Source organism: Prionailurus bengalensis, chromosome B2 (assembly GCF_016509475.1).
Source record: "Prionailurus bengalensis isolate Pbe53 chromosome B2, Fcat_Pben_1.1_paternal_pri, whole genome shotgun sequence".
Classification (NCBI taxonomy): Eukaryota; Metazoa; Chordata; class Mammalia; order Carnivora; family Felidae; genus Prionailurus; species Prionailurus bengalensis.
This window is the reverse complement of record NC_057349.1, coordinates 117,005,547-117,029,816: the sequence shown is the minus strand read 5'-3', so window position 1 is coordinate 117,029,816 and position 24,270 is coordinate 117,005,547. Positions and strand designations below refer to the sequence as shown.

At 39.3% G+C, this 24,270-nt stretch overlaps 1 protein-coding gene across 1 annotated transcript in view; it reads left to right on the top strand.

The window, feature by feature from the left end:
- The window catches only part of ARHGAP18 (Rho GTPase activating protein 18), a 123,786-nt gene extending 112,635 nt beyond the window's left edge, over positions 1 to 11,151 (top strand). Inside the window, 3 exon segments of the mRNA XM_043592309.1 lie at positions 4,365 to 4,489; positions 8,362 to 8,423; positions 9,649 to 11,151. Coding sequence (XP_043448244.1) covers positions 4,365 to 4,489; positions 8,362 to 8,423; positions 9,649 to 9,740 — 279 coding nt within the window. The 3' untranslated portion in view covers positions 9,741 to 11,151.
- The last annotated feature ends 13,119 nt before the right edge of the window (positions 11,152 to 24,270 follow it).

The following is a 24,270-nucleotide window of genomic DNA, read 5'->3' as shown; positions in this document are numbered from 1 at the left end:
CAGCTGTTAAGACCAAAAAATGTGAAACAGGAAAATTACAAAGATTATACTATTCACAGATTCAGTTATTATGGCTCAAGTTAAGAACAGACTGTTTGCTCTAATGATCAGGCATGTTGTGTCTATTCAAAGCTTGGCAGCTCAATGTAATTAGTATACTAATGGCTTGAGTATTTGATACAGCATGATTCTGGAGCTTAATAGTAATTGTCATACACTAGAGCTTTGGCATCATTTATTGTTTACCATCTTTAGTAAGTATCATTTGACCGCACTTGTCAAGATATCTGGAAAAAAAGAAAAAGTTTCCAGAAACAACTTCTAAACTCTTCATGTTTAACCATTATATCTACCGGTTAAACACTTTTTTTTTCTCCAAGGGTGAAGGGCATGGCAGATTCAAAGTGAGTCAGACTCTGCATCTGTATATCGTTGTGAGAATTTGGATGGGATGTCTTACTATAGAAACAAACACTGAAGTGTTTCTGTCCTACACACTCATGCAAGCACACATAAATACACATAGACACACACACACGCCTTCCCTGCTAGAAGTTTCCATAGTCGTCAGGGAGTGTGGCCAGTCAACCTAGGAAGGTGCTATGTGCCATCGTTGGCCCAATGGAAAGGTTTTCCCAGGCACTGATACTCGACTTCTATGTGAAATGAGTTGGTAGTTCCGGCAGCATTCAAGCTGATCCAAAACTGGCCTAGCTTCATCCCCTGCTCACTCAGGGAAAGGTGGGAGAAAGTGTAGTTTCACAGTGATAAGGAGTCTGTATGCATGCCACTCCCCATCTGCTGGCAAAGCCATAATACGGAGATTACCTAACATTTCACCTACACATGAGACTTCTCAAGTGCCTGAGAAGCTAGTCCGTGGTCCTCTTCCTTCCTAACTATGGGAGAGACGCTGGATTCCTGTGTCAGATGTGCTGCTCTGGGGTGTGACCCCCCAATACCACACTGACCCCAGTGCTGTGAGTTATAAGGAAGCCTGGCTGGACTCTCTAAAGCACGGTCTCTGAACTCAAGTAGAAAGCGTAGGCCACAACCACAGTATTCGAGGCCTTCAGTTTTTCATGAGGTGCCTTATGGGAAAAGTGGTGGAATCCTCAGGCAAATGCATGCAAATGTTGGTGACTCCCTGCAGGAGTAACTGGCTGAAGTATTCCTTATGACACTTAATTCCTTCCTTCCTCTCTTTCCCTTCCTGTCTCTTCTCTGTAGAGGAAATACCATGTGGTACATGGAGGCAACTTTTTTTTTTTTTTAAAGAAAATGTTCCTAAACCCTTTTTTTTTTTTTTTTTTTGCTATCAAGGCAATACACATTGGTATATGTTATTTTATTCTAGAGAAATGCTATAATGTTAGCATAGCATTCTCAGAACTGTTTTTGAGTGATTCATTTAATCAATAAACACTTGATAGTTGGCTACAGATATACAGATGTGACTCAGATATGTGGCGTGTAACTAGAACACAGGTGTCATATATTAGAATTCCATTACAAAACAATTTCAGTGGAAAGAGGAGATTCTTTTTGACCCTGTAGATCATGGAAGGTTCTATGGAGTTTGATATATTTGAGTTGGGCCTTAAGAAATTGGTAGCAGAAGATATTGCAGAAGAGGAGTAAAACGTGCATGAACACAGGAAAGCCTGGGTGTTTGTAGCAAATTTGATTGGCCTTTTTAATCCAAACAATAGAATGGTGCCACAGGACCATTGTGGGTCCCATAGTGGGACCATAGTGGGGGGAAAGTCAGACAACGGAGGGAGCTTGTCCTATCTCTGAACTCTCAATGGCAATGTATTTTTCTGGATCCTTTTGCTTTCATAACTCATTCATTGTAGACCCTCTATATATAAAAACTTAATTATTATCATCTTACTTCACTTTAAATATCGGCACAGATTTGCCTGCCTTTTTGATATTTTAGGGTTGGATAAGATGTAATTCTGGGAAGTTTTTGTCACTATTATTTTTGCCAAAGAAAACCTGTATGTAAGGATATCTGACATTATGAGTCAAGCAGATTTCCTAACTTTGCTAAATCAGCATAAAGTATCTGGGTATCTGCAAACCCTAGCCTGCCACTCAAGGCCCATCATCATCATCATCATCATCGTCGTCGTCGTAATAATAATGCAATCCAACCAAAATGCCAGTATTTGTTTCTCACTTGAGTGGACAAGGTGGATTAGGGTTTTATGGACACAGACTCTGTGCTTCAACTGTTGCTATTACAATTTCACTCCAACATTCATGTTGTCTGTCGGCTTCTTGTTTTCTGCCTCCTGTGAGGTAATAGGGAAGGCCAGGCCAGCAGGTAGAATGACCAGAGCAGGATACAGCCTAGAGATGAAACCCAAGGCAAAAGTTCATGTAGCATAATCCCTGAGTTAGAAGATACACCACTGATTTAATATCTGCCTTGGAAAAAAAAAAAAGGCACACTAGCCCATTAAATGCCCCATCCATTGCAAGGAGCAGCTCATTTTCCACATGTTACAAGTGAAAGTAAATTGTCACAGAATCGAGGAAAAAGGTAACTTAGATTTGCGCCCTACGGGTGAGGTGGAGGTCAGAAACTAGACGAAGTTATCAGGCCAAAAATGTGCCCCAGAAATTGGAAGTCAACAGACCAAGCCAAGGGGCGAGGCTGGATGGGAGAGAAGCAGGCGTTGAGAGGTCTGGGCGTGGGTTGGGATTGGGACATCCTTCAAGGATGGGGCTGAGCACATTTCCCCAGCAAGACCAGTTAAAGGACACTAGGAACACAGTCCCTCTCCTAGCAGATTGGCGAGTGGGCAGCCCTGGAACGCACTGTCTTCCGTGGGAGGGAGTGCTCCCGTGGCCCCTCACTGAGTGGTCAGGTGAGGGCAGCAGGGTTTCGCAGGTTGGCATGAGGCCCCCTGTGGTGTCTCCGCAGATGTAACAGGTGTTTGCAGCCCTTTGGGGAGCAAAGCTATGGTCTTACATAATCCCACACTCCTTTTTCGGTTTTAGGAGTATTGCTTCTTTTCTTTGTTATTCTGGTGCTACATTTCACTTGTTACCGCGAAGCAAGTGTAAATCTTTTGGGGGATGCCTACATTTTGTTGTAGCCTGATTCTAAAGCCATGTTATTTTTGTTGAACTTTAAAAGAAGTCACATTGGTTCCATGTGTGGTATTTCCATGCTTTATGTTGGCGGGGGTTGGGGGGAAGCAATTCAAGACCATGTTCCTTAACAAAATCATTTTGTGAGCACAGAAAATACTGTCTGCTACAAGATTTGTGTCTTATTTATCTACTAAGTAAGTAGACCTAGCACAGTGCCTGGTACTCAATCAATACTTAGGAAATTTTAGTGTTTTGTTTTAAATGTTTGTTTATTTTTGAAAGAGCACAAGCAAGGGAGGGGCACAGAGAGGGGGACAGGGGATCCAAAGCAGGCTCTGTGCTGACAGCAGAGAGCCCAATGTGGCGTTTGAACTCATGAACTGCAAGATCATGACCTAAGCTGAAATGGGGTGCTCAATTGACCAAGCCCCTCAGGTGCCCCAGTAAATTTTAGTTTAATGAAACAAGGTTTTGTAACATTTAAAGCGTTATCTTTAAACCTAATTTATGCATGCTGTTTGTTCTCAGGCCTGTTCATGGCATATAGTTATAAATAATAAATTGTTTATTGTAGTGGAACCATTAGAAATTAATTAAGCCTAATATGTCAGGTGTCATAGCTGATACTTTGATATGACAGTCCTCACAATCTTTCATTATCTCACTAAACATACAGTTCTTAACATCTATAGGCAAAGGAATTAGAATTGGTCATCATCAGTTCAGAGTGTGTGGTCACAGTGGAAGCTTACTAGCCAAGAGAGGGGCAGACACAAACCAAATGTATAGGAACGTGTGTGCCATTTTTAAAAAATACTCCCAGGAACAAACATTTCTGTGAAATTTTGTCAATGCACAGGAAGATTTTTTTTTAAACGCATGCATTGCAATAGCACACAAAGTAACTTCTTTCTGATTCAATTTCATAAATTGCTGCATGAAGAAGCACTCTCTAGTAGATAATACTCAGAAATCAGCACTTAATATGGCAGTAATGGTTATTGCTGTCATTCTTTACATCTTTAAAAATAATTAAGCATTACTGCATAGGCATTATAAAGTTCCCCTATCACCATTAAGAGGATATTTGAGGTTTGATGTAATTTAGCAAATTACATTATACAGTAGTTAAGGTTTTTATGTAGTGAAGTAAAATGCGTAGTAGTTAAGCACACTTCCCATATAATGCATTGTACAGAGTTACATGTTCCAGCTGCCGCCAGCTTTGTTCCAGTGTCATTATTGCTTTGCAGGCTGACATTCCTCAGGGAGTGATTCGAGTGCAAGCTCCCCATCTTTCGAAAGTTTCCATGGCAATACAGCTAACTGAAGAACTAAAAGCCAGTGATGTCCTTGCCAGGTTTCTCAGCCAAGAAAGGTAGAGGCCTGTTTTGTTTTAATCATTCCACGATATAACTCGCACGCGCGCGCTCTTTCTCTCCCTCCTGTTAAAAAAAGAAGAAAAAAAAAAAACTATGGGTGATGTGAAGTGCTTCAAAATTTCATCTTCCCAGCAGAAAAGAACAGACTTGATAACGAGACCGTTGGAATGACTTGAGTTCATTTGAGGTAGTTTATGCGCAAGGGGAGCCGTCTCAGGCAGGATATCTGAGCGCGCCTGTGCCTGCCGTGGCCTTGGCACGTGAGACCCCTCAATATTCTTTCCAGAATATGTTGACTGGAGGTTAATTACTGTGTGTGGGCCATTAGGAAAATCACTAAGTAGGATACAGTGGGTTTAAAACAAATAAAAAAAATACAACTTTTTCTATGAACTGTAACAAAAAGAAATGCTTAAATTCAAAAACAGAAAACAAAACAAAACAAAAAAAAACAAGGTATAACGAATTGAGAGAGGATAACCAGTTCCTTGAGCTCTGGAGTCTCCAGGACATAGAGCATGCCTTCCCTTTAGGGATGACCCAGCCTCCTTTGTTCTGGGGCTGATGGGTTAGGAGGAGTCCTTTGAAAGCTATTGTCCCCCTCTGCTGATTTTAGAGCATACACTCTCTGAAACATTTTACAATACCCTTTTTTATGTTTTTGGAGGTTTAACAAGTGTATTGGGCTTTCCGTGTCCCCCTCATCTCCACTCACTGAAAATTAATTTTTTTTTTTTTTTTTTTTTTTACAATTCAGGGAAATCCGGGATACTGGCATCTCAGCTTATGAATTTTCTGTTTTAGCCTTCCATAGAATTTCATGTCTGCATTCTAGTGTTCAAGGGCATCAGTGAAGTCTTCTGCCAAAACCTCTCCAATGTTAATGCAATACCACAAGTATTCAATATGTCTGGGCTCTGTTTAGGGCCCTCTGCTAGATGTTGGAAGAGGTATAAAGATATACTTTAAAGTATCTTCCCTCAGGGCTTATAAATTGGGAGAAGAGATGAGCCTGTGCAGTAACAGATGGTGATGAACTAGAAGAGAGGCTTATTGGTAATATCTGGGCTTTTGGTAAGCCAGCACAAACTCCCCTCTCAACAGTACTGTGAAGTAAGCACGAATGTTACTTCTGTTTCACTGATAAGAAAACCGAGACTTTGTGAGGTCACGCATTTCATAGGTGATGGTGCTGAATTCTGAAGGTGTGTTTTCGTCTCCAAAGGTTTCCCTTGAGACACTCTCCATACTCACCAGGATCTAGAAACCATCACGGATCTGGGGCCATTGGTGCAGAGTCTGGGAGTAGATGGAGTTTTAGGGGATGAAGGCATGGAGCAGTTGGAATTTTTCAGATGTCTTTGCTCCCTAAAGGGGGCATCTGCTTCATGAAATCAATCCCCTTCCTCTGCCCGTCCTCTCCTGGAGTGGGTACCTGGAGATCCGGCCACACTGCAGACAGAAGCCGCTCTTTCAGGCTAGATAGAGTTAATTTATACAGCAATTACTTTTAGGATCCAAGTGTTCAATTTAGTCTGTACTTTTGTTGCTGTGCTTGCAGATGATGCAATACATGACTATGAAGTTGCACAATATATTGAACCGTGACTTTAATATTTAAAGGATAGCATGGTAGTGGTAGGCATACTGTTATAGAAGGCACCGGATTTGTGGCAGTTGTCCTCTGCCTATTTGGAGTTTCCGGTTGGGATGCTTTTATTAAATAATAATTTGTTGGCCCCCTCAAGTGGGGTCCATTTTTCTACCTCCTCCCTTCTCGCCATCCTGCTGCACTCAGAGGAAAGTCTGGTAAACTTCTCTATCCATTGCCCACCCTCAAACCCCCAATCATTCCTCAGCTCCTTTCTTTATGCTTGGGGATACTGGAGGGAGATGATCTGGATCCGAGTGCCAAGTTTTCTGTTTCATTTTAGGCTAGTTTTGTAATCTCTTTTAAGTCTCAAGTTTTTTTGTTTTTTTTTTTTTTTAAATTTTTTTTTTCAACGTTTATTTATTTATTTTGGGACCGAGAGAGACAGACCATGAACGGGGGAGGGGCAGAGAGAGAGGGAAACACAGAATCGGAAACAGGCTCCAGGCTCCGAGCCATCAGCCCAGAGCCCGACGCGGGGCTCGAACTCCCGGACCGCGAGATCGTGACCTGGCTGAAGTCGGACGCTTAGCCGACTGCGCCACCCAGGCGCCCCAAGTCTCAAGTTTTTCATGTGTAAAAGTAGACCGTGATAGGACCCGGATTACAGTCCTGTGATAACGAACTAGGAGAATGGCCATGAAGCACACAGCACGGTCTGTTTGGGTCATACAAGTGAAATTCTCAGTAGGGGGTTATATGTATTTTCTCTTGCACCACATTCCCCTCTTCTATCACCTGGATTCCACCAGTGTAGGGGCAGTTGGGAACCTTACCTTCCTCCTCTTTTTCCACCCCTACTTTCTCCGCCAAAGACAACAACACATGAATGACATAAAGTAAATATACAGTAAATTTCACATTTACTCGCCAGTCTTGATAAAGACTGTTGCCTTTTCTTTAATTATGGATTTGTTGGTTAGCATTATGCAATACCTTAGATTTACCAGGAAATCCAGTTGAGGTTTCTTTAAAGTGGAACAATGCCTGACTAGGTGGTTTTTGGTTTTTCGTTTTTCGTTTTTGGTTTTTTCGTTTTCTTATCAAGTCTCCCAAAACATTCAGCTTGGTCTTCATAGAAATAATGACTCTTTCAGTAGACTCCTAGTGTATTGGGTTACATACCATATTGTAAATAATTATTTAATTTTGAAAACAAGCATATACCAGTTTCGAAAAAAAGTGAGTTGTCTCTCGGTTAGGGTCTTAAATGTGAGCGCGTATGAAGCCCTAAGTGTCTAGCATGTCACAGACAACAGAGTGGTTGGAGTTGGATAACCAAGGTGAGTCATCGGATGGTTGGTTAGGACAGCTTCTGCTGTACCATAGTTTTCATAATGGTTTCAGTAAAAGTCAGATCTGCTTTTCCCTGCAATTCCAGGGAGTGTGTGTTTGGGGCCTTGCAAGAGCGGTTCACAAACCTTTCTGGGCACCACAGCCCGCTAGAGAGCATTTGGAAAGCAGATTCTTGGACTTGTAGACGTACAAACACCAGAGTTTCTAGAACTCCAGGTCTGAATTTTTAGCAGGCTTCTTCGGTAATTCATAGAGTTTTGAAAACCACTGAATCTTACCAACTTTTATTATTTGAACCTGATGTTCTGGAAGAGTTTATTCTTTGAAGAGCATGAGTCTGTAAATGCATCTCTTACTTGTGAAGCCTTCATAATGAATATTTGCTTCTACTTGGAGTATATGTGAGTCCTGTACTCGGATGGCCAGCACAGGGAGGGCTATGAACCCTGCCCTATTCTTTACATTCATCTTGCATAGTGTTGGAGTTGTCAGCAAAGCAAAGCAAACACATGACAAATACTGGTTGAATAAGTGCAGTGTGAAAACTAAGATGGAAACATTTCTTTTTATGGTTTGATGAGGACTTTTTGGGCCCCCATGCAAAGTAGTTGATCATGTTAATAATTGTATTGGTAGCTAAAGTGTTATGTTCCCTTTCTTTTTAATTTTACAAATTTAGATGCTGATTTATTATTTTGTCTTCAGATGTATGAGTCCATTTGTTTATTTTAATTTACAGGTGTGACATTTTTATTACCTACTTGGCACACTTAACAGATGGGAAAATACAAATGTTAGATAATTACAGTGTGTCTAAGTTATGAATTTTCCACACAAGCTAGAATTCCCCAAGCACATTAAAGTGATTTACTTGCAAGCTGTTTGATGATACAACTAATCAGTTTGTTTTGTCCCTAATAGTGGGATTGCCCAGACTCTTAAGAAAGGGGAAGTTTTTTTGTATGAAATCGGAGGAAATATTGGTAAGCACATTTTGTTTCTCTTTGTATCGCATATGCGGATTCGACATTGCCCATGCTTCTTATTTATATCTTTGGGGGGAAAAAAAGAAATTAGAAGTTACATATAGTGCACCGTAGATAGCTGATGAATAGTGTGGATTTTTTCAGTGGTCTGACTCTTCTCTACAGGCTCTATTTGAGCTTCTCTGTGCAAATGCCCATCTAATGTTGAACCTCAGCAAGGACAAATTCCCTTAAAATAGTAGCAACTTCTAGAATGATAATGAAGTTTTTCAGAACTTCTTTCCTTTTTATATGCTTACATCACATCTTAATAAAGGAAGTAGCTGTGCTTGTTTAAAGCCAGGATTACATTTTTGTTATGGCTCAGTCCTGGGTATTTTTAGTGAAAGCATAAGTTATTTTTGCCATTGTTGATTGCCTACTAAATAATACACGCACAAACGCACATACGCAGATATATACACATACGAATACAGACAGGCTGGTAATTTAGGAAATCAAAATAGAATAAGTGGATTAATTTTGACTGTGCTTTATATTTTATATGCTCCTTTTCAGTTATCAGTGGGTTGTACTCCTCTCTATGAAAATGTAAAATATCCTTTTTTTTTCTCTTTCTTTTAGCCCTTGAAAATGATACAGGTGAAACTGTTAAATACTAAATGAAATGGTGTTTAATTCAAAATAATCATTGAAAATTTTAAGATAAGTTTTGTGGAATTTTTTTCTGGGACGTAAAAATGTTGGCCAATATTGAAAATTTAATGTGGGAGTATGGAGACTCACTCTTAAAATTTAAATAAACAGCAACTCTGTCAGAAGCCTGGAACTGTTAACTCTATTAGCAAGGATTATTTAAATATTTACATACTTAATCTTGCTTTTTACTATTCGATATTGAGAATGAAGTGTTGTTTCTTCGGTAGATCGCAAACTATTGCCACTCTTAATAACGGTGAATAAGCTTTTGGTGAACCAAAGCCCCTCACACAAAGTATTTTCAACTTCCTAAATTAATTTGAAAAACTTTCCTTTAGAGAAAGACTACTATGTTGACTTTTTCAACATTTTGGCCAAGTCTTACAATATTATGGGAGATGGGAAAGGATGAGTGATAATTTTGAAGTCTAAGATTTTAGAGTTAAACCACGAGGAAGAAGTTTAAAATCGCACCCCAACTTCTGTACCGTATTCAACTGATACAATAAAGTCTCTTTGCTAGGAGAACGCTGCCTCGATGAGGACACTTACATGAAGGACCTGTATCAGCTCAACCCCAACGCAGAGTGGGTTATAAAGTCAAAGCCATCATAGGAGACTGAAGCTGCAAATACCCACGAGGACTTCCTTGGTATACTTGCTGGGTCAAGAGTGGAAATAAAAGAAATGGCAGGACTCTTTGTTCAAATGTACCCGACTACTGAATAATGACACTCTGAAGCCTTAAAAAGTTAGAGATTTGTGCTGCCGCCGGAATTATGTTCATTATTAATAATATGATGGGCACCCAAGTATCTCTGGAGTGAGAGGAAGGGGAGTTAATTAGCTTGGAGACCATTCTGCTGTGTGAAAGGTGCCCAGCTGTGACCACTTGTTTTATGTGAAACCGTCCTGTCCTCCCTCTCACTTGTTTTCTCCTAAAATCATACGCCTAGTAATCTGTGACCTTTCTCCTTTTTCTCCTCGTCTTGTCTGCCTTCCCTCAATTCCGGTTTGCTTTTTAACCAAAAAGATCACAAATACCAGATATCTGGCAAGTCGTGAAGACAATACATCTTAAAAGAGACGGACTTCAACAGGATTCCTGTCACTATCCCATGTTAATATTCTGCTCTCTGAATCATTTGTTCAAACAATAACATCCCACTTCTTCCTGCTGTATCACATGAAGTGATTTGCGTGGTTTTCAGTTCATCTGACGTATGTGCACAGAACCGTATCCACTATCAAGAAAATAAGCCTGTCAGAAACTGCCAATTATTACTGAACTATTCAATGTTTATATACTAAGAATGATTAAAATATATCCATGTCGAATAACTGGATTATGGATAACAGTGAAAGCCAGATCACCTCATGTATGCTGTATTCTTCTAACTGAAATTTATGAAGTTCTAGCTGGCTTTACCTATTGTCATATTAGTATACATATGCATGATAGTATAATCCAGTAATGGTTGAGAATATATTCTACTGAAAGAGGGATTTTTCTAACTCATAAATAAGGCTGCAGGAAGAATTATTTTTTCTGAGTATGACACAGTCATAAGAACAAGCTTTTGTTTGTGTACTCACTTTAGATAATCAGAGTAAATTTATTAAAAATGCTGTGGAAAGTACTATTCCCAGGGATTTTAGTGCACAAACCATATTGTGACAATAGATGAGCCCCTGAACTGTAAATAAGAGGAACGAAGTGAGAGATGTTCAATATTTTATGAGTTTAGAGTGTAGTAAATAAAAGGTGATGTAAATGAGTGTTGCACAGACTGTGTTTATGATACTTTTAGTAGTATTTTAGGGACAATTACACATTCTCAGAAGCTCTTGATGTCACTCCAATTAGGAGGGAAAATGCTGTTAATGAGAACAGTCATAAATTTTTAGCATGTTGTTATAAGAACATAAGCCTGTGGATCTGATCACTTCAATAACACTGTGGTGATTTGTGCCATTGCTTTTTTATTTAAAAGATTTTTATAATTAAATGCATTTTTCTAAATTATCTTCTCTTGGCATTATTTTAATCCTGTATGTTTATGAATGTGCCGAATTGTTGTTTATATTTTTATTTTTGCTAAAAGCCACTTCTTTTATGCTCCTCTTTCTCCTGCGTCATTTTTTAAGTGGGAAGACATGCGGAAGATCTAAAATGGTTTCCTGCCTTTTTTCCTTGAGCAAACTTGAGTTCTTTGGGATTTTTTTAAAACCATGTTATATTTATTCTGTTTCTGATTTTGACAGTATATATTAATTTCTCAAAATGTCTTATTAATAGAGTTTAAGTTATTGAAAGAAATTGATGATATAAACTCAAATAAGTGTTTAAGACATTTTAGGGAGTACACAACTTCAAAAAAAAAAAAGTGAATATAGTGATTAGGTAAATGGCTGCTTAAAGCCTATGTCAGCTAACTTTTTACCACATTTACTATTCCCCTGGTATATGTGGGGGCGGGGAGGGAAACACAAGAGGCTTTTGGTAAGGAAAAGAATACCAGATCTTGGTAAGTATATATGAAGATGCCATTTCATTTCGAGTCCTTGGAACTCATGGTATGTGTTCATTGATATTGAACAACATCCTTTAAGATATTGACCAAGAAAGATGTCTGTCTATACTTCTAAAGAGGAGAAACTTAGTATAGAGCCTCAAATATAAATGCCCTGGAATTAACCCAGATATTTTTTCTATAGTGTTTTTTTTCCCCCTAGTGAACTTTAAGTCTTGTGGTACATCAGTTTTTGTTTGTATGTGAGGGACAATAAAAACAGCAAATATATTTTTTATGAATCTCAAACATCTTAATTCTTAGTTGCGGTTGAAAAGTTGAAGATCTGGTGTTTATAGACTTGTTGCCCTGTTAATATTTCAAAGAGGTTTCCTGTTTTCTGAAGTGGATCATTGTCATTTTTTTTTTTACAAGTACACAGTCTTTGCTTATTGCTCTATAGAATTCAGTGTAAACTCCTAACTATCGCTCTTTGGGAAAACCAGTCTATTTTACTGACTTCATGAAAGTTTTCATTGTCTTTTCCTAATTTTTGTTAAACTGGATTTCATTTTCTGCCTCCTTGTACTGATTTCTCTCCTTCTTGATCAGTAGGTGGCAGTATTGGTCAGGGATTCCTTTGCATCTAAACAATGGGCAGTTTTAAAAGTGAACCTGAGTTATAGGTAAGTGGTTAAGACTCAGTGCCAGGCATTTACAAGGCAATTGGGTGAGAACACCATGGATCTTTCACTTTAACCACTGATTTTGGAAAATTATAAATAATAATTTCAGAGTTTCTGTGTTCCACTTATTAGTCTGTTTTATTCTTAACCTGTTGAGTAGGGAGGGAGAGAGGTGAGGGGGAGGGGGGTTTTCTGAACCAAGGTGAGACCTTTTGACAATGTCTGTTTCAAGCAGAAGGATCAGGACAAGAGGAAAGACCGTGAACCAGGAAAATAAAAAGGAAGTCTAAGGAGGCCTAATGATTTCTGTCTTTAGCATATATGTGGTTTGTTTTTTCATTCAATAAATATGTACTGGGCATCTGCATATGTGCCTGGCATGTTCTACCCTTGAGATACATCAGTGGACAAAATAATAAATTAAATAAAAATAAGTATAATTTTCTAATATTTTGAAAGGATTTAAGTGCAATGGACCCAGAAAAGAGATGAACAGGGTAAGTGGGATGAAGGGTGAAGTGATAGGTTCACTGTAGTAGTAAATAGGCTTTCATTGAACATCTAATAACTGAACAAAAGCTTGAAGGAAGTCAGAAACTTGCCATGTATGTATCTGGGAGAAGAGCATTCTGGAAAGAGGGAATAATTAGAACAAAGTCCCCAAAGCAGTGGTGCACCTGGTTTACCAAAGGTTAGCAAGGGTACCAGCAGGGCTGGAGTGGAGTGAAACAGGTAAAACTAATAGATGGAATCCAACACTGGGACAGGGATGGGGAATGAGATCATGGCCTTGTACTAGGACAACTATAATTCATTGTTTAAGACATCTTTGAGAGAGAAACAGGGCACTATTGGTGTGAGCGGTAACTGTGGAGTGATAAGACGTGGTCAGATTCTGGATATAGTTTTCAAATTCGAGCCTATAGCGTTTCTGGTATGAGAGAAGGAGAATGCATTTTTTGTTAAGACTAATCACAGGGTGCCTGGGTGGCTCAGTCAGGTAAGTGTCTGACTTTGGCTCAGATCATGACTTCGCAGTCTGGGAGTTTGAGCCCCACGTCAGGCTCTGTGCTGACAGCTCAGAGCCTGGAGCCTGCTTCAAGTTCTGTGTCTCCCTCTGTCTCTGTCCCTCCGCCTCTCATGCTTAATCTCAATCTCTCTCTCTCTCTCTCTCAAAAAATAAACATTAAAAAAATAAGAAGACTTGACTTTTGACTTGACTAATTGGAAGTATGAATCTTCCAACACCAGAAATTGGAAAGGTGAAGGTAAATCAGGTATTCTGAGTAGTTAGGAATTCAGGAGCTCCATTGTGAGTGTGTTGATTTCAAGTGCCTATTGGACATCCGTGTGACAATGTCAAATAGGCAGCTATCTGTGCAGATGTTCGGGAGAGCAGTCTGGGCTGTGATCAGTGGCACATACGTGACTTTTAACTTTAACCATGAGCTTGCATGAGATCACCAAAGGAGTAAATGTGGATCTGGTACAGAAAATCACCAAGAGATGAGCTTTGGAGATGCCTGATGTTAGAGGTTAGGATGAAGAGAAAGAACCCGCAAAAGAGATTGAAGAGAAGTGACTTTTGGGATAATGACACTGTAAGGTGCCAGAAGTCAAGTGAAGACAGGCAATCAAAGAGAAGAGAGTAACTGTCATGTCCGATCCTACTTACAGCTCACATGAGCTCAAGGCCAGGAATTGACCCCTGGGTTTACTATGTGGAGGTCATTGCTGACTTATAGGTAAAGTGAGCCGTTTAGGTAAAGTGACAGGGATGGAAGACAGATTATTGCCAGGTTAAGAGAGAGTGAGAGAAAAATCCAAGTGTGAGTATTCGGTGACGCCTAGAAATTCTGCTATGCAAGGGAACAAATAAATGAGGTTTCAGCTAGCAGAAGGAGGAGGAGTACAGAGAGCCTTAGCCTTGAATACTGGGCTAAGTAGTTTTTGGAATTTATGCAATTATGTAATATATTAAGAGGTGAGATGGGTGCTGGAGCCCGACTACCCGGCTTACCTAATGTGACCTAAGACAAACCACTTAGGCCTCATTTTCTACTTTGTATAACGAGAATATCCGGGATGCTTCTTGGCAGCCTACTAGAATCAATTTATAAAAGGACTCAGCAGTGTATCTGCCTGATAATATTCAATAAACTTGACTGTTATTAGGAGTATTCTGAGCAGTATTATCAGACACAGTTTTCTCTCTATCTCATTCAGGGTTGTTGGTTTCAATGCCCTATTACTTTTCTACCTGGAAATCACTGACTGTAACTCTTCCTTAGGGGATCTGTGGCACTGAAAAGGGCACAGAACTCCTTCCATTCCAAGTTTTCTCTACTTCAAAGTCAACTCCATTTTAAATATGATTTGTTTCATTTATAGTAAGTGATGGAATTCTCTTCTGCAACTCAGACCAGGAGGTCCAGGGAGAAAACAAACTCCGACCCAGTTCCTTATCCTGCCTGATGCATTGTTTGCTCGAAGGATAATCCTAAGCCTCTTCAGTTGGTGTTAGCTGCTCCGGCTGATGAAGGTCCCACTCCATTGTCTTGTTTTTTCCGAGTTTTTTGATTTCTCAAATCTTACATTTAACAAGTACAGCAATAGTAATTTTCCTTCCGTTTCAGTTGGCCTCACATCTTAGAACTTGGACTTGGCCTCCAGCTTCTTTTTCACTTCTAACCTAAGTACTAACTGGGGTAACTTGACTCTGGTAGAAAGGATTTCATATGAAACATTAGAATCCCCCTCACTCCATATAGTTATTTCTTAAACTCCTGAAGATTTCTTTGAAGGGTTTCATGAGCTATTTTCACACATAGTTGCATACTGTATAAGGGAAACAGATTGGTTGCCAGAAAAGCTGCTTCTATGGTATTTCCAACTAAAACCAATATGCACTGATTTTGTCAAAAGTAAGCTTTTGATCTTGAGATTTCAAGCCTTGATTTCTCAACCAAAGGAACTCAGGTAAGCTTCAGAGAAAGCAGTCTACTCTTCACTGTCTTTGCTCCTTTTTTGATGTTCACCCTTCCTTGCACCTGAGCAGCTCACTTCTTCTCTTGTTGTATCTCCTATGATCTTTACAAAATGGTGGCCTTCGTGTGCTCTCTGCCTGAAGTCACATTCTCCTCCAGCCAGGGCCAAAGTGAAGAAGGTAGTTACCTTGGACAGGAAGTCAAAGAGAGTGGCCCAGTTCTGAATAGTAGATCAGTTAAATTTTTCTTTCTTTCACCTGACTTGTTACAAAAAGGAAGTGATTTGATCATTGTGTGTGTGTGCCTTTAAAACTCTTCATTTCAATGTGAGAACTCCTGAGGCATCTTAGCTTTGGTTGTTTATATCACCCAGTTGTATTAGGCAAGAGAAAATTCTGAGGACAAGAAGAATTAACTGTTGAGAGATTATGTATCACCTTTTGTCCAAGAATCTGGAAACACATTCTAGGACATGACTTGTTCATCCTTAAGCTTGTCTTCGTGTTAAAAATGAGGAAGGGATAATTCTTTATTAAGAAATTATTGAGGCATTATTAAATAATGCCTTACAACATACTGTGAGTTCCTTAGAAAATGTTGTTATAAGGAATACTTTGAAGGTTCACAAAATGGGGCACCTGGGTGGCTCAGTCGGTTAAGTGTCTGACTTTGGCCTAGGTCATGATCTCGCTGTTCCTGAGTTCAAGGCCCGTGTTGGGCTCTGTGCTGACAGCTCAGAACCTGAAGCCTGTTTCAGATTCTGTGTCTCCTCTCTCTCTCCTCTCCTCTCCTCTCCTCTCCTCTCCTCTCCTCTCTCTCTCCCCCTCTCCCTGCCTCCCTCTCTCCCTCTCTCTTTGCCCTTCCCCCACTTGTGCCCTGTTTTTTAAAAATAAACATTAAAAAAAATTTTTTTAAAGGTTCAGGAAAAAAACATGGCTGTTTGTTCCTTGTTTCCTCCTTTCCAAACATTTTAGTGCTTGCTGAGTGCTGCAAACCACAAACTGTGGTTTATATTTTGGTGATGTAAAAATCAATCATCCGATACATTTCCACAGAACACTGGATTTAGATTTGCGAATACCATTAATATGGGCTGGTGATGGGGAATGTATTCTCAGCAAATGGACTGTGATTGGAGGGAGACAGAAATGGGTGCAGCTAATGATAGATTAGAATTTAGTGGGAGTCTAGAGGAAGAGGCTGTTGATAGGGTAATTGTTAAAGGAGGCTGTGGTATTTAAGCTGGAAGCCCAGTTAGGATACCACAGACTAGACCAGGCCAGAAAGGATGAGACTCAGAATGAAAATAAGTGACCATGAGTTATATTGCCATTCCAGCATTGGGGTCCAGAGGACTTGATTCTATTGGATGGAGAGGACTGAGGGAGGTGTTAAAGACTCCTGGGAGAAGATCATGATGTTTTCCATTGCACCCCAGAATGGGAAGTACTGGTTTAGGATGAAGCGATTGGGGGAAGTGAGAAGGGAGTGTTATGAGTCTGGTAGGGAGAGACAATGAGGATTTGTTGAACTTGAGATGTATGAAAAGCCTGAACAGTTAGAAATGAGATTTCTTTTGGGGCACCTGGGTGGCTCAGTCAGTTAAGCATCCGACTTCAGCTCAGGTCATGATCCCACATTCTGTGGGTTCGAGCCCCACGTCAGGGATGCATAAAAGAAGGGATGCTTTGGAAGGAGCAGTTCAGACCAGAAGAGTAAAAGTCATATGTGTCTGGGAAGACCACAGAGTTGGCAAGTAAAAAATGGTCACCTCTGTCAAATAATTGAGAGAAGTGAACCAGACGAAGGCTGAGTAGTAATCATTGAAGCTGAAGTTTACACGTTCAGGGCTGACCTTCTAGAGAGCAAGTTGTTTTGGAGTGATGGGAACCGAGGCCTAGTGTGGCAGGCCAAGATGTACATAGGAACTAGAAGCTATGAATTTAGTTGGGAGTGTTGGGGAGAGGCAGAAGGAATGAGGTTTATCGCGGTTTTCCTTTTTTTTTTTTTTTTTTCTCTTTGATATCTTACAAGGGGTGTGGGGGGGAACTTGATCATAAGATAGTTTTCACACATAATTCCTAATACCTGATATTATCTGTATTTCTTTAATTGGTTAATTCAAGAGCATCTTGGCTCCTGTTATCTAAAATAGTACTCAAAATAATTGAGTAAACAGTTTTTTTTTTTTTAATGTTTGTTTTTGAGACAGAGCATGAATGGTGGGGGTGTGGGGTATGCAAAGAAAGAGGGAGACAGAATCCAAGCAGGGTCCAGGCTCTAAGTTGTCAGCACAGAGCCTCACATGGGGCTAAAACTCATAAATCCTGAGATCATGACCTGAGCCAAAGTCAGAAACTCAACTGACTGAGGCACCCCAATAATTGAGTAGCTTTTGAAGAAAACTGACCATCATAAATTTGAAAAACATTCCTAAGAATGTTGTTTGTGCTTCAGAGGTATCATTAAATTTTTTGTGTGATTTTTAAATTTAAGACTCCTAACTGAAGGAAATGTTTTTGTTTATTTCATTTTTTTTCAGTATAGTTGATACACAGCGTTACATTAGTTTCAGGTATACAACATAGTGATTCAACATCTCTATACCTTGTGCTATACTCACCGCACCTGTAGCTAACATCTGTCAGCATAGAATGCTGTTATAATATCATTGGCTATATTCCATATGCTGGACCTTTTATTCCCAAGAGTTATTTCCAAACCAGAAGCCTCTTATCTCCCACTACCCTTTATCCTTTTTGTCCATCATCCACCTCCCCTCTGACAGCCATCAGTTTGTTCTCTGCATTTATAAGTCTGATTCTGTAAAGCAAATTATTTTAAAACAAGCTTGTTTGGAAGCTGGTGTTGAAGAGGCTGATAATTTCATACATTGAAGTTTGTCCCATACTGGCACCTCTTTGAAAATATCCTTGGTTGGGAGATATCGTTCTGTCTCTCACTGCTTGTCTGCATTGCCACATGTAATAAGAGCCATTGCTCTGCCCACTATAATCTATACAGCAAAACCTGAGCAACATGTATTAGATAAATCGGAAAATATAATGCTATATAGAACAAGATTAGGATAGCTTCATTTAGAAAGCTTCATTTAGCTAGTAGCTTCATTTCCAAATCTTAATTTTCCAGAGGTAAGTAATGTGTTGAAGCACTATATGACTCTGTTCAAGTTTTTTACTCACCCTCTAAAATAATTTTCGTAACTATTGCATATTTTAAGTAGAAATCTAAAATTTTCATAAGTTTAACTGCAAAGGAATTCTAATACTTTCAGATGTTTCAAGTGAAATTTAACACCATAGTGATTTGATACTGTTATTTATTTATTTTAATGCATAAAAGCTCTTCATTAGTAATAAGAAATTGTACATTGGTCCTTTTTTCCTATTTCCATTGTACTTCCTCTTTAGAAATTTATCCTAATAAAGTCAATGGCATAGATAAACTACATTTCTCTGCAGCACAATAGGTATATATTGAAGTCATAGTTGATCAAACCACAAAAATATAAATTTTGATAAAGTTAATAAATATAAAATTTCAACTTTATTAAAAGTGGGGTCCTTAATGAAATGGGGTTTTTCATTCTTTCTCAATTATCAATGGGTAGAATTACTTATTCCTAATAAATTTAGCCTCAATTCTTCTTCTATTTTTCAATGTTACTTATGTATATATATATATATGACATATATAAATATATAGTCATTGAGAAACTTAGCATACAAATGTAAATCAGAATTTTAAAGCTTAGTTATAGCAGTTATTCAATTTTTAGAAACTTTCAAAGTTCGTTACATGCCCCAAATCACTGTAATCTATTGTCAAAATTATTTGTGATCTATCAGCTAATAGGTCCTTCTTCATAATTGTTGAAAACAATTTGAAACAATTTGACTCATATACAAACTTGTTACTCAGCTGTTACAGTAACTCATTTTGTCAGTTTCTGAGAAGTATGCCAGAAAATGATTACTTACTCAAAGAGTATGACAATAACTAAAGTTCTTATTGTGTATATTGTCAAATAGCTTCTTAGGAAATACTTCTATCAATGGCAGTCAAGTGATAATGTCTTCTCACTATCACCATTTTCTTTTAACATTCATTAATTTGATGGGTGAAGAAATTACATTTCACTGCTTTAATTTGCATTTTGTGGGTAATTATGCCCCTAATTATATTTCATATGTTTATTAGTGAATTCATAAAACCAGAAAAGGAATCTGTATAGTCTTTGTTTCTCTATTACAGAAATAGTTATGTATATATTTGATATTTAACATATTAGGATACTTAGCTTTATCATATTTGTGTATTGAATGAGTATAAATGTATAGCAAATATTTAATATAAATGTTATAAAAGAGCACCTGGCCCATAGTTAGTCACACAAATGTCATTCAGCAATGGCATCATCATTATCATCAGTGGAAAATGTTTTTCTTAGTTTTTAAATAATTTGATTTTTTTAAATATGAAACTTGATTTTTTCCATATTTTTTATTTAGGTATTCCAGAGTTCTTTTGGACTGGGAGACCATTATTTAATAAAGAAGGCTTGTGTTTAGAATAATACTGATTCTCATCATCTCCTTTAATTTGTTGACTTAAGTGTAGGAGTTGCTAGAGAAAAGGGACTTCAGTCATTTTTCATTCAATTTGAGTTCTCCTGACTCTCGGTTGTTTTGTACAAAGTTAGTATTTAAAACGGGGGCAACCTATATCAAAATATATATAAGTAAGCTCCTTCATAGGAGTGAAACTCAAAGTTTAATCACTGGTGTGGCGCGGGCACTGACCCATCGGAATGGACGTGGTATTTCCCTGTGGACCTGGTTTGCACTGGTCCAGTTTATAGCAAATGGAAATTATGGTAAATAAGGGTTAAGAGGCATTTGAGTATTGGGAAACTGGCATATATATTTGAGATGTAAAAGTGGTTTCTCAAACTTTTATACCAACTTGTGTTTAAGTACAAGGTATATCTAAGTGCAATTTTTAATGAATTGTCATTGGGTTAGGGAACATATGGAGGCAATAATAAAGAATAAGGAAAATGAGCTTTTCTAGGTAGAGAAGTACAATGACTAAGATTCCAGAGGTACGTGGTTAGTGAATAAAAATATAACAAAACAAATAAACACCAAATGAACTTTCAGTCCCAGGACACAGATGATTGTTTAGGAATGAGGATACTTTGGCATCTGATCTCATACTGTAAGAAGAACTTGCAAATCTCCCGGTGGATGCAAAGGTAGCAGATGACCTCCAAGGATGGTAAGTACAAAAACGAAGATTTGGAAGAAACGTTAATTCAAATTTAAAATGTAAAGTGTATTATTCTGGGTCTGAACCTAAAGTAGAAACTTGGCAGACACTGTGTAGATTGTTCCATGGAGACAAAGACCCAGTGACCTGTTGTGGCCAAAAAACACTGAGGAGCTAGGCTTATCAAAACAAAACAAAACAAAACAAAAAAACAAAAACAAAAAACATGGGGTACCTGGGTGGCTCAGTTGGTTAAGCTTCTGACTTTAGCTCTGGTCATGATCTCATGGTTCATGGGTTCGAGCTCCACATCGGACTCTGTGCTGATAGCTCAGAGCCTGGAGTCTGCTTCAGATTCTGTGTCTCCCTCTCTTTCTCTCTGTCCCTCCCCCACTCATGCTCTGTCAATCTCTCCTTCTCTAAATTGAATAAACATCAAAAAACTTTGAAAAAAATGCAAAACACAAAAAACCCCAGCAGAGACCATATTCCACGGAACTATGGTAAACGAACTGCTATGTGAAGTCTGGGTACAGCAGTACCATTATTTGAATGTGCTTTGTAAATTGTACACATTGTGTAGTGAATATTAGCTATGATGATGGCAGTGGTGATGATGTCATTTTGATGTAACCAGAGCAGGCCCACACTAGGGCTTGTAGTGACAGCATCCTCCATGGAAAAGATCATGATTCTCCAGCTCCAGGGTGTGAAGACCAAGGGGTGAAAGCATTACAAATCGTTAAGTTGTGTGAACTGTGGATTGGTGAACGGGAAGTGAGCATTAAGCTAAGTGTTAAAGTAGATAAGGCATCCCGGAATGAGATTGTCAGCACATTAGAGCAGAGGCGTTTTTCTCTCGTCTGGTGTCTGCAGTGTTTAATGCATTAATTGGCAAATGGTAGGTGCTCAGTGAATGTTTGTGTCTCATAAGCACCTAGAGCTTATGCATGTGTAATATAGGTAGGATTCTGAAAAGAATTCAAAGAAGACTGGCAGGTTTAGTCACAACAGAGGCTTAATTAGCCTAAGGAAGCTGGTATCTTTGTCTTATTTAAAGCTGTCATCAGGGAAGATGTCCCTGTCACCCTATTAGGCATTTGGCAGGACTCTGGGTCAGGTGATGGGAGGCATTGTCCTCAAGTGGCCATTTTGCTATTAAATTCATTTATTGTTTTTGCCCTTAGGTATAGGCAACGTACTCAAATATCAATAAGATACAGACTGTTCCCGCAACAAATAATAATGCTGTTATTAGCATTTATTGGGTACTTACTTTGTACCAGGCAATGTGTCATGTGTTTTGTATACATTGCCGTTTAATTTTCACACTACATCTAAGAAGATGATATTTTTATCTCCTGTTTTGCCAGTGAGGAACCTTCTCCAACAAAGCTAAGTGGCCGCATCAGGATTCAACTGACGGCAAAGCACATACCATTCACAATGGGCCATAATGTCAACAACGTAATCCAGGAAGTAAAACCAAAGTGCTCAAGTAGTGGGTGACTTGAGAGGATAAAGAAGAGGCATCCTCTTGAGTTGGTGTATGGGAGGCCAAGAGTGTCACGCTCAGTACCTCCAAGGGCCTGGAGCTCTGCAGATGAGTGATTGCTCGTGGCTAGCTGTCATTCTGTATTTATGAGTTGATATGTCAACTGGGACTGATTCGAGCATAGAGCACTGCTGATCTTTTTTAAGGTAATAATGCTATGATTTCAAAAGGCCTGGCCGGGATTTAAAGAGACTCAAAATACCTCACACCACGGTGCCGTGACAAATATGCCAATACCCTCATATGTTTCCTGGTAAGGAATCAGCACATACCAGGGAAGCCCCGCTCTGAACATCTCCAACTAGGTTCATCTTATCGCGTTTACTAAGATCCGTGTCTTTTAAGCTTACCATAGCACAATATCACTTAAAATCTATGAATCTGAGCATGTATCCTGACCAGTTCCCCAAGTGCGGTCTTGAAGGCTGTGTCTGATTTGTTTCCCAACAGGTAGATCTTAGAAACAGGGCATTCCACCCTGAGGAAATCACGAGAAACCCCAGAGAAAGGAGGTGGAAGGAATGGCAAAACGTGATGCGGTTGTGTGCAGGGAAGAGGAGAGAAAGAGAGGGGAAAGGTAAGTGGGGCACACTTTAGGACCCCTACTGAATCTGCACTTTCCCTTCCCTGAGGCATGTTTGTGGTGTAAGACTTGCCATGTGTCATTGGACCAGGACAGTTATTCCTGGGAATTTAGAATTTCGACCAAGCATCCTCTGGTTAGTCTCTGTACCTAGTTGGGATTGAATTTGGGACACTTAGGGTTTCCTTATCCCTTCATGGGGACTGAGCAGAGAAAGGGAAGGCTTTTCAAAATCCGGGTAGGCAATGAGGAGCCCAAATCTTTTTCATATGAGGGTGACACGTAATCAATCATATCTAGTCTACCAAAGACATCCAATCATTCTTAGTTCTGAAAATTGTTAAATTCAGCTTACGACAGCCATTCCAAGTGCCTGCCGTAATGTGCTTTGCTGAGATGAAACCAAAGTACTTCTTTTCCATAGTATTAAATGCACTTGAGTCAGCCTGAGTTTATGGGGCATCAAAAGGGAAAAGTGTCAGCTAAGTGACTCTTCAATTTTCCTTTCTGAGGAGGCTTGGCCACGTAGACATCTTTCTTTTTCTTATCCTTGACTTACATTTACCCCTTGGCTTTTGGTGAATTAGAATCTTTTATTTTTTGTTCTAATCCCATGCAGTTTATAAGCTGTGGCAGTCCCAATCTGTTGGGAAACTCAGAAACATGAGCTCTCTTAGTCTTAATAGTATCTAATGAGATTGTGTTCAGAATTTCATTTATTGACAATAGCAGTCTTGTTATTTTTAAGTGGTTCTTTTTCGTACTGCAACAATGCCCTCCAGAGAAGGCTGCAAACAGCTTCTTACCATGTTTCCTTTACGGAGGGTTCCTGTGCCTGTGTTTTCACAGAGAGGGCAGCTGCAGCCGTGAGAGTACTGCCAGTGTTCCCATTTATCCTTCTCCTCGTGTGCTGTCAGATTCCTGGGGACAGTGAGCCACATGCTCTAGGAGATGAGTTTCTCTGGGCCCTTCCATACTGTCATTCTCCCCTTGGCTCCTGCTTCCTTCTTCCCTTGCTTGCTCTTTGTCTGTTCTTTGCCGACGCACTTTGACTGGAACACAATGCCTCCATTCTTGCTTAAGTCACAGGCAACTATGTTCGGTCTCTGGTAAAGACAACTTGGTATTGACCCTAACATTCCCTGTGCTGCTTCCTTGCTGGCCTCTTTGCTGCCTCCCTAACCTTTCAGGATGCTCTTTGCAATTCCTCTAAAGCTATTGAATTGATAAGCATATAAGAAAGGAAAAGCGACAATAATTAAGAACCTTAATAATAACAGTAACCATGTGGGTACTTACTCTGTATCATCCACTGTGGTAGCACTTTGTAAGCATTTTCTCCTTAAATTCTGACAAAGAACCGTGGTGAGGTACTTCTGTAATTATCTCAGTTTTCAGAAAGGGTAGCTGAGGCTCAGAGTTCGCATGACTTTCCCATTGGTAAACCTCTGAAGTGACAGAGATATGACCTAAGCCTACATGTCATGCCCACTCGATGCTTCTGCCCACAATGCTGGAAGGACTCATTG